Below are 15,511 nucleotides of genomic sequence, written 5' to 3'. Positions count from 1 at the left end.
GCTCCTTGGTCCAACTGGACCAATCGTTTGTATCCCTCCATTCCCAGACTGCTCATGTGACTATCCAGGTAAGTCTTAAACGATGTCAGCGTGCCTGCCTCCACCACCCTACTTGGCAGCGCATTCCAGGCCCCCACCACCCTCTGTGTAAAAAACGTCCCTCTGATGTCTGAGTTATACTTCGCCCCTCTCAGCTTGAGCCCGTGACCCCTCGTGATCGTCACCTCCGACCTGGGAAAAAGCTTCCCACTGTTCACTCTATCTATACCCTTCATAATCTTGTATACCTCTATTAGATCTCCCCTCATTCTCCGTCTTTCCAAGGAGAACAACCCCAGTCTACCCAATCTCTCCTCATAGCTAAGACCCTCCATACCAGGCAACATCCTGGTAAACCTTCTCTGCACTCTCTCCAATGCCTCCACGTCCTTCTGGTAGTGCGGCGACCAGAACTGGACGCAGTACTCCAAATGTGGCCTAACCAGCGTTCTATACAGCTGCATCATCAGACTCCAGCTTTTATACTCTATCCCCCGTCCTATAAAGGCAAGCATACCATATGCCTTCTTCACCACCTTCTCCACCTGTGTTGCCACCTTCAAGGATTTGTGGACTTGCACACCTAGGTCCCTCTGTGTTTCTATACTCCTGATGACTCTGCCATTTATTGTATAACTCCTCCCTACATTATTTCTTCCAAAATGCATCACTTCGCATTTATCCGGATTAAATTCCATCTGCCACCTCTCCGCCCAATTTTCCAGCCTATCTATATCCTGCTGTATTGCCCGACAATGCTCTTCGCTATCCGCAAGTCCAGCCATCTTCGTGTCATCCGCAAACTTGCTGATTACACCAGTTACACCTTCTTCCAAATCATTTATATATATCACAAATAGCAGAGGTCCCCCAGTACAGAGCCCTGCAGAACACCACTGGTCACAGACCTCCAGCCGGAAAAAGACCCTTCGACCACTACCCTCTGTCTACATTGCAATTTTCTAAGATGTTGGTCATTGTTCATGGTGAGATTCTTGTTGCATCGGCAGTTTCTATCTCTGCGTAGTTTGTTCAATCTCCAAGGCCGCGATTGTTTCTGTTCTATCCTGTTTGTCATTCATAGCCTTGAAACGACATCACAGTTTTGCAGAAACAAGTTAACTGATATGTATACAAGTGTATAGGGGTCTGTATAACACTCTATATCTATATGGTGAGGATGAATGGTATATAATGAATATATATATATATATATATAAACCTATTAGTATATGATCATAGAAGGCATGCATATAAGCTCCACTATGTTGGTTACAAAGGCACATGAAAATGGAGTCTGTTTGCTAGCTCAGTTAGCCACATTCCTGAGCATACAATTGGCAGAGATAGCTGTGTCTCTTATCTGGGTAAGAGTTTTAACAACACCAGGTTATTGGGTATCTCTTATCTGGTACAGACATGAAAACACCGAACTCTGACGAAAACATGAACTCTGCAGTGTTTCTAACAAAATCACAGAGTTTGGGTCTTAATGCTTTAGTGTGACAAAGTTCATTAACCCATTCTCGTCTTCAATTTCAGATGTTTTCATTTGAGCTTTTGTCATGCTTCCTTGATGGCCCAGTTTTCACAACTGGCCACACGTGGCTTTCAGAAGATGAACCTGTGAGACTGTTCGGGCACTGGCCTTTATTTGGCGCAATACGTTGGACAATTGTTTGTCATTTTTATTAAATTTACTCCTTTTCCTTTCTGAATTAACCTTTGTTTTGAGGCAAATTGAAAAGTTATAATATTATAAAGTCACAGAGTCATAAAGGTTTACAGCACGGAAACAGGCTCTTTGGCCCAACTTCTCCATGCCACCCACGGTTTATAATATTGTCTTATTACTGATATTAAAGTTTATAATATTCTGAATTCAACGTTCTGCTGAGGTTGTAATGTGGACATTACGTTTGATTTCATCTTTGATTTTTTGAGTTAGGAAACAGCCTTCTCTTATTTCAACAAATCTTTCAAAAGACAACGGTAATAGAAAGTGAATGTTTCGCTTTGAGGTTTGAAGCTTGTGATCCAATAGTTGTGGATCCCTGGATATTGAGCTTGATAGTAATGGTGGCCAATGCCAGTTGATTGGGTCCTGAATAAGATAACATAAGAACATAAGAAATAGGAGCAGGAGTAGGCCATCTAGCCCCTCGAGCCTGCCCCGCCATTCAATAAGATCGTGGCTGATCTGAAGTGAATCAGTTCCACTTACCCGCCTGCTCCCCATAACCCTTAATTCCCCTACCGATCAGAAATCCATCTATCCGTGATTTAAACATATTCAACGAGGTAGCCTCCACCACTTCAGTGGGCAGAGAATTCCAGAGATTCACCACCGTCTGAGAGAAGAAGTTCCTCCTCAACTCTGTCCTAAACTGACCCCCCCTTTACTTTGAGGCTGTGCCCTCTAGTTCTGGTTTCCTTTCTAAGTGGAAAGAATCTCTCCACTTCTACCCTATCCAGCTCCTTCATTATCTTATATGCCTCTATATGATCAGCCCTCAGCCTTATAAACTCCAACGAGTACAAATCTAGTCTGCTCAATCTCTCCTCATAATCTACACCCATCATCTCCGGTATCAACCTGGTGAACCTTCTCTGCACTCCCTCCAAGGCCAATATATCCTTTCGCAAATAAGTGGACCAAAACTGCACACAGTATTCCAGCTGCGGCCTCACCAATGCCTTGTACAGATGCAGCAAGACATCTCTGCTTTTATATTCTATCCCCCTCGCGATAAATGCCAACATCCCATTTGCCTTCTTGATCACCTGTTGTACTTGCTGATTGAGTTTTTGCGACTCATGCACAAGGACCCCCAGGTTCCTTTGCATAGTAGCATGTTGTAATTTTTTTCCATTTAAATAGTAATCCAATTTGCTATTATTTCTTCCAAAGTGAATAACCTCGCATTTGCCAACGTTATACTCCATCTGCCAGATCCACTCACTCATCCTATTCAAATCTCTCTGCAGACCTTCCGCTTCCTCCACGCAATTCACTTTCCCACTTATCTTCGTGTCGTCAGCAAACTTTGTTACCCTACACTCAGTCCCCTCCTCCAGATCATCTATGTAAATAGTAAACAGTTGAGGTCCCAGCACCGATCCCTGTGGCACGCCACTAGTCACCATCTGCCAACCAGAAAAGCACCCATTTATTCCAACTCTCTGCTTCCTGTTGGATAGCCAATCCCCAATCCACGCTAACACCCTACCCCCAACTCCATGTGCCCCAATCTTCTGCAGCAACCTTTTGTGAGGCACCTTATCGAATGCCTTTTGGAAATCCAAAAACGCCACATCTACCGGTTCCCCTCCGTCAACCGCACTAGTCACATCTTCATAAAAATCCAGTAAGTTCGTCAAACACGACTTTCCTCTCATGAATCCATGCTGCGTCTGCTTGATCGAACCATTCTTATCCAGATGGCCTGCTATTTCTTCTTTAATGATGGATTCCAGCATTTTCCCAACTACAGACGTTAAGCTAACCGGCCTGTAGTTACCCGCCTTTTGTCTACTTCCTTTTTTAAACAGCGGTGTAACAGTAGCCGTTTTCCAATCAGCTGGCACTACCCCAGAGTCCAGTGAATTTTGATAAATAACCACGAACGCATCCGCTATTACCTCTGCCATTTCTTTCAGTACCCTGGGATGCATTCCATCTGGGCCCAGGGACTTGTCCACCTTCAGTCCCGTTAGTCTACCAAGCACTGCCTCTCTAGTAACAATAATTGTATTGAGTACCTCTCCTCCTACCAACACTCGATCGTTAATAACGTGGGCATGAGGCATAACCAGGAGAAAATAAATGAAATCCAATTCTTGGTGTCTTGTAGATGAAATCATCTGGCCAGAAGGAGAGGAGATTCTCCCCCTTGAAGCCCAGGATCTCATCAGTAGCTTGCTGAGACAGAATCCTCGCGATCGCCTGGGAACTGGTAAGAATTCACCATTCGTGTTTAAGAACAATTCAAAGGGTTTGCCAATTTCTGAAGATGCTTGGAGTTTGTGACAAGACGCTGAAGTCTGTCCCAACAACTCTCCCTGTGACCCTTGAGTGACCTTTCCCTGCCCTTTGGCCATTGCACAAATGTTGGCGATTTGCCCAAATGTCCTGGTTCCCTCATTAAATGCCAGTATATTACTGAGTGACAGAACCTTTACAGTGCAGAGGGAGGCCATTCGACCCATTCAGTCTTTACTGGCTCTCAGAGAGCATTTTGCCTGGTTCCCCTCCCCTGCCTGATCGCCTCTGATCCTTAGAACTTTAGTTCCATTCCTGCTCTCCGGGTTTCTATGTGGCAATGGACTTGCAGGCTTGGGGGCTTCCACATATCCAAGATTCACTGGGCTGGGTGGAGGATGGGTGAGGGTTGGGAGGGTGGGGAATGGGCTGGTTGGGGGTGGAGTAGGATTGGGTGGGGATGGGCTGGGGGGGGTGAGGCATTGCATGAGGGAAGGGGTGGGGGGGGGCTGGACTGGGTAGGGGCTGTATGAGGGTCAGGGGTGGGGGATGGGCTGGACGGGGGTGGGGGAAGGATGGGGGGGGTGGGACTGGACAGGGGAGGTGAATGAGGGTTGGGGGTGAGGGATGGGTGGGGACTGGGTGAGGGTCGGGGGCGGGGACTGGGTGAGGGTCGGGGTGGGGGCTGGGCGGGGGGGGGGGTGAGTGAGGGTTGGGGGGCTAGGGGATGGGTGCGGGCTGGGTGAGGGTCGGGGGTGGGGGCTGGGCGGGGAGGGTGAGTGAGGGGTGGGGGATGGGCTAGGTGGGGGAAGGATTGGGGGGGTGGGACTGGACGGGCGAGGTGAGTGAGGGTTGGGGTGTGAGGGATGGGTGGGAGTCGGAGGTGGGGGCTGGGCGGGAGGGTGAGTGAGGGTTGGGGGATGGGTGAGGGTCGGGGTGGGGGCTGGGCAGGGGGGTGAGGGATGGGTGGGGACTGGGCGAAGGTCGGGGTGGGGGGTGGGGGCTGGGTGGGGGGGTGGGGGATGGGTGGGGACTGGGTGATGGTCGGGGTGGGGGCTGGGCGGGGGGGTGAGGGATGGGTGGGGACTGGGTGAAGGTCGGGGGTGGGGGCTGGGTGGGGAGGGTGAATGAGGGGTGGGGGATGGGCTAGGTGGGGGAAGGATTGGGGGGTGGGACTGGACGGGCGAGGTGAATGAGGGTTGGGATGTGAGGGATGGGTGGGAGTCGGAGGTGGGGGCTGGGCGGGGGGGGTGAGTGAGGGTTGGGGGGCTAGGGGATGGGTGCGGACTGGGTGAGGGTCGGGGGTGGGGGCTGGGCGGGGAGGGTGAGTGAGGGGTGGGGGATGGGCTAGGTGGGGGAAGGATTGGGGGGGTGGGACTGGACGGGCGAGGTGAATGAGGGTTGAGGTGTGAGGGATGGGTGGGAGTCGGAGGTGGGGGCTGGGCGGGTGTGTGAGTGAGGGTTGGGGGGTGGGGGATGGGTGGGGACTGGGTGAGGGTCGGGGTGGGGGCTGGGCAGGGGGGTGAGGGATGGGTGGGGACTGGGCAAAGGTCGGGGTAGGGGCTGGGTGGGGGATGGGTGGGACTGGGTGAAGGTCGGGGTGGGGGCTGGGCGGGGGGGGTGAGGGATGGGTGGGGACTGGGTGAAGGTCGGGGTGGGGGATGGGTGCAGGCTGGGTGGGGGTCGGATTGGTTGGAGGGGTTTCTCTCGCGATCTCTCTGTATGATTTGTGTTTTCTGGGTGCAGGTGGGGCGCTGGAAGTGAAACAACACAACTTCTTTGCTCAGCTGGACTGGAACGGACTGTTGCGTCAGAAAGCTGAGTTTATCCCTCAGCTTCAGTCGGAGGACGACACCAGTTACTTTGACAGTGAGTACAAACACAGAAGCTCAAAACCCTCGGAACGAGAGGCGTTATTCAGTCATTACTCCCAGGGAAATGTTAGTAAGCTGCCAGTCACTGCAAATATTAATGTCACTGTGTCCAGTGACAGGGATGCAGGGATTCTGTCCATTAGGATCCCAGGCTGCTTTGCCGAGCTGTGTCTAAATGGTTCTGTCTATTTAACAGCTCGCTCGGAGAAGTATCAGCATTTTGCATCAGAGGATGATGAGGACACGAATGATGAAGATTCATCTCTGGAGATAAGGCAATTTTCATCCTGTTCACACCGATTCAGTAAGGTACGGAAGATCTGGGAGCACCGCACTGTTAGAGGGTCAGTGCTGAGGGAGTGCCACACTGTTAGAGGGTCAGTGCTGAGGGAGTGCCGCACTGTCAGAGGGTCAGTATTGAGGGAGCGCCGCGTTGTCAGAGGGTCAGTATTGAGGGAGTGCTGCACTGTCAGAGGGAGTAGAGTTAAGAGAGAAATCAGGAGGGCAAAAAGGGGACACAAAATTGTTTTGGCAGATAAGGCAAAGGAGAATCCAAAGAGCTTCTACAGATACATAAAGGGCAAAAGAGTAACAAGGGAGAGAGTAGGACCTCTTAAGGATCAACAAGGTCATCTATGTGCGGATCCACAAGAGATGGGTGAGATCCTAAATGAATATTTCTCATCAGTATTTACTGTTGAGAAAAGCATGGATGTTAGGGAACTTGGGGAATTAAATAATGATGTCTTGAGGAGTGTACATATTACAGAGAAGGAGGTGCTGCAAGTCTTAAAGCGCATCAAGGTAGATAAATCTGCGGGACCTGATGAGGTATATTCTAGGACATTGTGGGAGGCTAGGGAGGAAATTGCGGGTCCCCTAGCTGAGATATTTGAATCATCGATAGTCACGGGTGAGGTGCCTGAAGATTGGAGAGTGGCAAATGTTGTGCCTTTGTTTAAAAAGGGCTGCAGGGAAAAGCCTGGGAACTACAGGCCAGTGAGCCTCACATCTGTGGTGGGTAAATTGTTGGAAGGTATTTTGAGAGACAGGATCTACAGGCATTTAGAGATGCAAGGACTGATTAGGGACAGTCAGCATGGCTTTGTGAGTGGAAAATCATGTCTCACAAATTTGATTGAGTTTTTTGAAGGGGTAACCAAGAAGGTAGATGAGGGAAGTGCAGTTGATGTTGTCTACATGGACTTTAGCAAGGCCTTTGACAAGGTACCGCATGATAGGTTGTTGCATAAAGTTAAATCTCACGGGATCCAGGGTGAGTTATCTAAATGCATACAAAAATGGCTTGATGACAGAAGCCAGAGGGTGGTTGTAGAGAGTTGTTTTTCAAACTGGAGGCCTGTGACCAGCGGTGTGCCTCAGGGATCAGTGCTGGGCCCACTGTTATTTGTCATTTATATTAATGATTAGGATGAGAATATAGGGGGCATGGTTAGTAAGTTTGCAGATGACACCAAGATTGGCGGCATGGTGGACAGTGAGGAAGGTCATCTCCAATTGCAACGGGATCTTGATCAATTGGGCCAGTGGGCTGACGAATGGCAGATGGAGTTTAATTTAAACAAATGCGAGGTGATGCATTTTGGTAGATTGAACCAGGGCAGGACTTACTCATGACCTCCTCTTAGGAAACGGGGCAGGGAGGTGACGGTGGGGACCCCTTTGGGATCAGTGACCATAGTTCTATTAATTTTAAAATAATTAGGGAAAGGGACAAAACTGGTCCACAGGTGCAAGTTCTAAATTGGGGCAAGATGAATTTTGATGGAATTAGACAGCAGCTTGCCAGGGTTTATTGGAGCAGCTTGATTGAGGGCAAAGATCCTGACCAGGTATATCCAAGAATACTGCGTGAGGCTGGAGAAGAAATTGCAGAGCGCTGGCTGAGATAGTTGCATCACCGTTTGCCATGGGTGAGGTACCAGAAGACTGGAGGGTAGCAAATGTGCCTTAATTTAAGAAGGGCTGCAAAGAGAAACCGGGGAATGACAGACCTGTAAGCCTAACATCTGTGGTGGATAAGTTACTGGAGAGGATTCTGCGGGATAAGATATACAGGCATTTGGAAAGTCAGGGTTTGATTCGGAGGAGTCAGCACATAAGAACATAAGAAATAGGAGCAGGAGTAGGCCATCGAGCCACTCGAGCCTGCCCTGCCATTCAATAAGATCATGGCTGATCTGAAGTGGATCAGTTCCACTTACCCGCCTGATCCCTATAACCCCTAATTCCCTTACCGATCAGGAATGCATCTATCCGTGATTTAAACATATTCAACGAGGTAGCCTCCACCACTTCAGTGGGCAGAGAATTCCAGAGATTCACCACCCTCTGAGAGAAGAAGTTCCTCCTCAACTCTGTCCTAAACTGACCCCCCTTTATTTTGAGGCTGTGCCCTCTAGTTCTAGTTTCCTTTCGAAGTGGAAAGAATCTCTCCACTTCTACCCTATCCAGCCCCTTCATTATCTTATAGGTCTCTATAAGATCCCCCCCCTCAGCCTTCTAAATTCCAACGAGTACAAACCCAATCTGCTCAGTCTCTCCTCATAGTCAACACCCCTCATCTCTGGTATCAACCTGGTGAACCTTCTCTGCACTCCCTCCAAGGCCAATATATCCTTCCGCAAATAAGGGGACCAGTACTGCCCACAGTATTCCAGCTGCGGCCTCACCAATGCCCTGTACAGTTGCAGCAAGACATCTCTGCTTTTATATTCTATCCCCCTTGCGATATAGGCCAACATCCCATTTGCCTTTTTGATCACCGGTTGCACCTGCAGACTGGGTTTTTGCGTTTCATGCACAAGGACCCCCAGGTCCCTCTGCACAGCAGCATGTTGTAATTTCTTTCCATTTAGATAATAATCCAATTTGCTATTATTTCTTCCAAAGTGAATAACCTCGCATTTGTTAACGTTATACTCCATCTGCCAGATCCTCGCCCACTCACTCAGCCTGTCCAAATCTCTCTGCAGACCTTCTACGCCCTCCACACAATTCACTTTTACACTTTTCTTTGTGTCGTCTGCAAACTTTGTTACCCTACACTCAGTCCCCTCCTCCACATTGTCTATATAAATGGTAAATAGTTGAGGCCCCAGTACCGATCCCTGCGGCACGCCACTAGTTACCATCTGCCAACCAGAAAAGCACCCATTTATTCCAACTCTCTGCTTCCTGTTGGATAGCCAATCCCCAATCCATGCACAGCTTTGTACATGGGAGATCGTGCATTACACGTTTGTTAGAACATAAGAATTAGGAGCAGGAGTAGGCCATCTGGCCCCTCGAGCCTGCTCTGCCATTCAATAAGATCATGGCTGATCTTTTCGTGGACTCAGCTCCACTTACCCGCCCGCTCACCATAACCCTTAATTCCTTTACTATTCAAAAATTTATCTATCCTTGCCTTAAAAACATTCAATGAGGTAGCCTCAGCTGCTTCACTGGGCAGGGAATTCCACAGATTCACAATCCTTTGTGTGAAGAAGTTCCTCCTCAACTCAGTCCTAAATCTGCTCCCCCTTATTTTGAGGCTATGCTACCTAGTTCTAGTTTCACCCGCCAGTGGAAACAACTTCCCTGCTTCTATCTTATCTGTTCCCTTCATAATCTTATATGTTTCTATAAGATCTCCCCTCATTCTTCTGAATTCCAATGAGTATAGCCCCAGTCTACTCAGTCTCTCCTCATAAGCCAACCCTCTCAACTCCGGAATCAACCTAGTGAATCTCCTCTGCACCCTCTCCAGTGCCAGTATATCCTTTCTCAAGTAAGGAGACCAAAACTGTACACAGCACTCCAGGTGTGGCCTCACCAGCACCTTATACAGCTGCAACATAACCTCGCTGTTTTTAAACTCCATCCCTCTAGCAATGAAGGACAAAATTCCATTTGCCTTCTTAATGACCTGCTGCACCTGCAAACCAACTCCTTGAGATTCCTGCACAAGGACATCTAGGTCCCTCTGCACAGCAGCATGCTGCAATTTTTTACCATTTAAATAATAGTCCATTTTGCTGTTATTCCTACCAAAATGGATGACCTCACATTTACCAACATTGTACTCCATCTGCCAGACCCTCGGCCACTCACTTAGACTATCTCTATCCCTTTGCAGACTTTCAGCGTTCTCTGCCCACTTTGCTCTTCCACCCATCTTAGTGTCATCTGCGAATTTTGACACACTACACTTGGTCCCCAACTCCAAATCATCTATGTAAATCGTAAACAATTGCAGTCCCAACACTGATCCCTGAGGCACACCACTAGTCACTGATCATCAACCAGAAAAACACCCATTTGCCCCACTCTTTGCTTTCTGTTAGTTAATCAATCCTCTATCCATGCTAATACATTACCCGTAACACCGTGCACCTTTATCTTATGTAGCAGTCTTTGGTGCGGCACCTTGTCAAATGCCTTCTGGAAATCCAGATACACCACATCCACAGGTTCCCTATTGTCCACTGCCCATCTAATGTTCTCAAAGAATTCCACCAAATTAGTCAAACATGACCGTCTTACCAATGGGACAATTTATGTCCAGATCTCTCGCTATTTCTTCCTTGATAGATTCAAGCATTTCCCTCCTACAGAAGTTAAGCTAACCGGCCTGTAGTTACCTGCCTTTTGTCTACCTCCTATTTTAAACAGTGGCGTCACATTTGCTGTTTTCCAATCTGCGGGAACCACCCCAGAGATCAGCGAATTTTGGTAAATTACCACTAGTGCAGCTGCTATTGCCCCCACCATCTCTTTTAGTACCCTGGGATGCATTCCATCAGGACCAGGAGACTTGTCTACCTTTAGCCCCATTAACTTGCCCAACACTACCTCTTTCGTGATAATAGTTTCTAGGTTCTCACCTGCCATATCCTTCCTGTCATCAATTTTTGGCATTCTATTTGTGTCTTCCACTGTGAAGACCGACACAAAATACCTGTTCAATGCCTCAGCCATTTTCTCATTTCCAGTTATTACATCCCCCTTCTCGTCCTCTAAAGAACAAAGAACAATACAGAACAGGAACAGGCCCTTCAGCCCTCCAAGCCTGCGCCGCTCATGTGCCCAACTAGACCATTCGTTTGTATCCCTCTATTCCCAGTCTGTTCATGTGGTTATCTAGATAAGTCTTAAACGATCCCAGCATGTCCGCCTCAATCACCTTGCTTGGCAGTGCATTCCAGGCCCCCACCACCCTCTGTGTAAAATACGTCCCCCTGACATCTGTGTTGAACCTTGCCCCCCTCACCTTGAACCCGTGACCTCTTGTGTTCGTCACCTCCGACCTGGGAAAAAGCTTCCCACTGTTCACCCTATCTATGCCCTTCATAATTTTATACACCTCTATTAGGTGGCCCCTCATCCTCCGTCTTTCCAGGGAGAACAACCCCAGTTTACCCAATCTCTCCTCATAGCTAAGACCCTCCATACCAGGCAACATCCTGGTAAACCTTTTCTGTACTCTCTCCAAAGCCTCCACTTCCTTCTGGTAGTGTGGTGACCAGAACTGGACGCAGTATTCCAAATGTGGCCTAACGTTCTATGCAGCTGCAACATCATATGCCAACTTTTATATTCTATGCCCCGTCCAATAAAGGCAAGCATGCCATATGCCTTCTTCACCACCCTGTCCACCTGTGCTGCCACCTTTAAGGATCTGTGGACTTGTACACCCAGGTCCCTCTGTGTGTCTATACTCCTGATGGTTCTGCCATTTATTGTATAGCTCCCCCTTACATTAGATCTACCAAAATGCTTCACTTCGCATAAAGGACCAATGTTTACTTTCTCCACTCTTTTTCGTTTCATATATTTGTAGAAACTTTCTGTTTTTATATTCTGAGCTAGTTTACTCTCATATTCCGTCTTACTTTTCTTTATAGCTTTTTTCGGGGCTTTCTACTGACTTTTAAAGATTTCCCAATCCTCTAGGTTCCCACTAATCTTTGCCACTTTGTATGCATTTTCTTTCAATTTGATGCCCTCCTTTATTTCCTTAGATATCCATGGCTGATTATCTCTTTTTCTACAGTCCTTCCTTATCACTGGTATATATTTTTGCTGAGCACTGTGAAAGATCGCTTTGAAAGTCCTCCACTGTTCCTCAACTGTCCCACCATAAAGTTTTTGTTCCCAGTCTACTTTAGCCAACTCCTCCCTCATCCCTTTGTAGTCTCCTTTGTTTAAGCACAAGACACTGGTATTGGATTTTACCTTCTCACGCTCCATCTGTATTTTACATTCAATCATACTGTGATCACTTCTTCCAAGAGGATCTCTAACTGCAAGATCATTAATTAATCCCGTCTCATTACACAGGACCAGATCTAGGATAGCTTGCGCCCTTGTCGGTTCCATTACACGCTGTTCAAGGAACCTATCGTGGATACACTCTATGAACTCCTCCTCAAGGCTGCCTTGACTGACCTGGTTTGACCAATTGATATGTAGATTAAAATCCCCCATGATAATTGCTGTACCATTTTTACATACATCAGTTATTTCTTTGTTTATTTCTCGCCCCACCATGATGTCATTATTTGATGGCCTATAGACAACGCCTATCAGTGACTTTTTCTCCTTACTATTTCTAATTTCCACCCAAATGGATTCAACCAACATGGTAGGCTGCTCTGTAAGGTTAGATCACATGGAATCCAGGAGAGCTGGCAAATTGGATATACAATTGGCTCGATGGTAGGAAGCAGAGGGTAATGGTGGAAGGATGCTTGTTGGACTTGAGGCCTGTGACTAGTGATGTGCCTCAGGGGTCAGTGCTGGGCCCATTGCTGTTTGTTATCTGTATCAACGATTTGGATGAGAATGTACAAGGCATGATCAGTAAGTTTGTAAATGACACTAAAATAGGTGGTAATGTCGACAGTGAGGAAGGTTATTAAAAATTGCAGCAGGATCTTGATCAGCTGGGGAAGTGGGCGGAGAAATGGCAAATGGAGTTCAGTACAGATAAGTGTGAGGTGTTGCATTTTGGAAAGTCAAATCAGGTAGAACTTTCACAGTGAATGGTAGGACCTTAGGGAGTATCATGGAACAGAAGAACCTTGGAGTTCAGGTGCACAGTTCTCCAAAAGTGGACTCACAGGTAGATAGGGCAATGAAGAAGGCTTTTGGCATGCTGGCCATCATCAGTTCGGGCATTGAGTACAGAAGTTGGAAAGTTATGTTGCAGTTGTACAGGATGTTGGTGATGCCGCACCTGGAGTATTGTGTTCAGTTTTGGTCACCTTGCAATAGGAAAGATGTTATTAAACTGGAGAGAGTGCAGAAGAGATTTACAAGGATGTTGCCAGGACTCAAGGGACTGAATTATAGGAAGAGATTGGGCAGGCTAGGACTTTTTTCTTTGGAGCGTAGGAGATGGAGGGGTGATCTTATAGAGGTGTATAAGATCATGAGAGACATGGATAGGGTGAATGCACTCAGTCCTTTTCCCATGGTTGGGGAATCGAGAACTGGAGGGTATAGGTTTAAGTTAAGAGGGGAAAGAATTAATGGGAACCTGAGGAGCAACTTTTTTACAGAGTGGGTATGTGTGTGGAATGAGTTGCCGGAGGAAGTGGTTGAGGCAGGGACATTGACAACATTTAAAAGGTATTTGGACAGATACATGGATAGGAAAGGTTGAGAGGGATATGGGCCAAATGGAGGCAAATGGGGTTAGGTTAGATGGGGTTTTTGGTCAGCATGGACCAGTTTGGGCCAAAGGGCCTGTCTCCATGCTGTATATTCTATGAGAGGTGATCTCATTGAAACATAAAGGATTCTTAAGGGGCTTGACAGGGTAAATGCTGGGGAGATATTTCCCCTTGTGGGAGAGTCTAGGAGCAGAGAACATATCTCGGAATAAAGGAGCGCCAATTTAAGACTGAGATGAGGAGAAATCTTTTCTCTCAGACGGTTGTGAGTCTTTGGAATTTCTTGCCACGGAGAGCTATGGAGCAGAGTCCTCGTGTATATTTAAGGCGGAGATAGAAAGGGCAGGAAAGTGGTCATGACGAATGTCAGATCAGCCATGGTCCTATTGAATGGTGGAGCAGCCTCGAGGGGCCAAATGGCCTATTTCTTATGGTCTTATTGTGTCCTGTTTAAGATGGTGGTGAGAAATCTCTCTCTCAAAGGGGGATACAGCATAAAGTAAGGAAGTCTTGCTTCATCTGTACAAAATGAGAGCCACCCAGGGTCACCTCATTTAAAAGGGATATAACTCACATTGGAGGCAGTTCAGAGGTTCACGGGCTGATTCCTGCGGCAAAGAGGCTGTGAGGAAGTGTTGAGTAGTTTGGGCTGGTACTCATTGGAGATTAGAAGACTGAAGGGTGATCTTACTAAAACATAGAAGATTCTGAGGAGCCTCGACAAGGGTTGAAAACTGGAGAAAACCATTCCAAAACATCGGGTCTCTCATCTGGATGGAGCCGAGGAGAAACTTCTTCTCTTAGAGGGTTGTTTGTTTTTAGAATTCTCTCCTGCAGTGAACAGGTTGACTCACTGAGTCTTATTTATTCATAAATCAAATCCTCGTGGCAACACCAGCCTTGTGATTCATTCATATAATTCTCTCTTTAATTGGTTTGAACTTTCAGGCTGTGACTTTTCATGTTTTGACCATGTTGCAGGTTTACAGCAGCTCCGAGCAGCTGGCTGCTGCCTCTGGCCTGAACATCTCAGCAGCTGAATGCAGCCAGAATGAGGAGAGAGGAGAGTGGAACAGCTCAAAGCACACACTGAACTCCAGCCCCGGGTAAGAACAGAGCTATTCCCCGGCCTGCTGCTGCTACCTCCTGTTTGGTTCACTCGGTTCCTGTGAAATGTCCGCAGTGTCTCGGATTTGGGACGTCTGAGGCCATTCACAAGACAGTGGGCGGGATTCTCTGGAAAGCCGGAAAATCCCACCCGAAGTTAATGGTCCTGTCCCGCCCACGACGATTCCATGGCGGGCGGGATGGGAAGATTCTTCCCAGTGAGTAGGAACAGGACCCTTGGGTCCAAACCAAATCCCCAAACACTGCAGCAACTTAGATCAGCAACTGGAATCAGACTGTCCAGGAGAGGGAAGAACAAACACCTGGAACTTCCACCCAGAATCAGCACTGGGATACAGACTGGGAAACAAGCCGGGATACAGACTGATTTTGATTTGATTTGATTTATTATTGTCACATGTATTAACATACAGTGAAAAGTGTTGTTTCTTGCACACTATACAGACAAAGCATACCGTTCATAGAGAAGGAAACGAGAGAGTAAAGAATGTAGGGTTACAGTCATAGCTAGGGTGTAGAGAAAGATCAACTTAATGCAAGGTAAGTCTATTCAAAAGAACAGCAGCAGGAAAGACGCTGTTCTTGAGTCGGTTGGTACTTTTGTATCTTTTTCCTGATGGAAGAAGGTGAAAGAAAGAATGTCCGGGGTGCATGGGGTCCTTAATTATACTGCCTGCTTTGCCGAGGCAGTGGGAAGTGTAGACAGAGTCAATGGTTGGGAGGCTGGGAGTCGGACTGGGAGACAGGCTGGGAGTTGGACCGGTTCAAAGGCTCTAGGTGTTAACAGTCTTACAAAAAATGAAATT

The 15,511-nt window shown here is 47.5% G+C and overlaps 1 protein-coding gene across 1 annotated transcript in view; it reads left to right on the top strand.

Moving 5' to 3' along the window:
• LOC144479702 (microtubule-associated serine/threonine-protein kinase 3-like) overlaps positions 1 to 15,511 on the top strand; it is a 138,009-nt gene that overhangs the window by 106,400 nt on the left and 16,098 nt on the right. The window contains exons 15-18 of the mRNA XM_078198731.1: positions 3,894 to 3,995; positions 5,768 to 5,890; positions 6,092 to 6,204; positions 14,559 to 14,683. Of these exons, the coding sequence (XP_078054857.1) occupies positions 3,894 to 3,995; positions 5,768 to 5,890; positions 6,092 to 6,204; positions 14,559 to 14,683 (463 nt within the window). The remainder of the gene's footprint in view (positions 1 to 3,893; positions 3,996 to 5,767; positions 5,891 to 6,091; positions 6,205 to 14,558; positions 14,684 to 15,511) is intronic.

This window comes from Mustelus asterias, chromosome 26 (genome assembly GCF_964213995.1).
Source record: "Mustelus asterias chromosome 26, sMusAst1.hap1.1, whole genome shotgun sequence".
NCBI lineage: Eukaryota > Metazoa > Chordata > Chondrichthyes > Carcharhiniformes > Triakidae > Mustelus > Mustelus asterias.
Note: the sequence above shows the minus strand (reverse complement) of the source record. Positions and strands in the feature narration are given on the sequence as shown.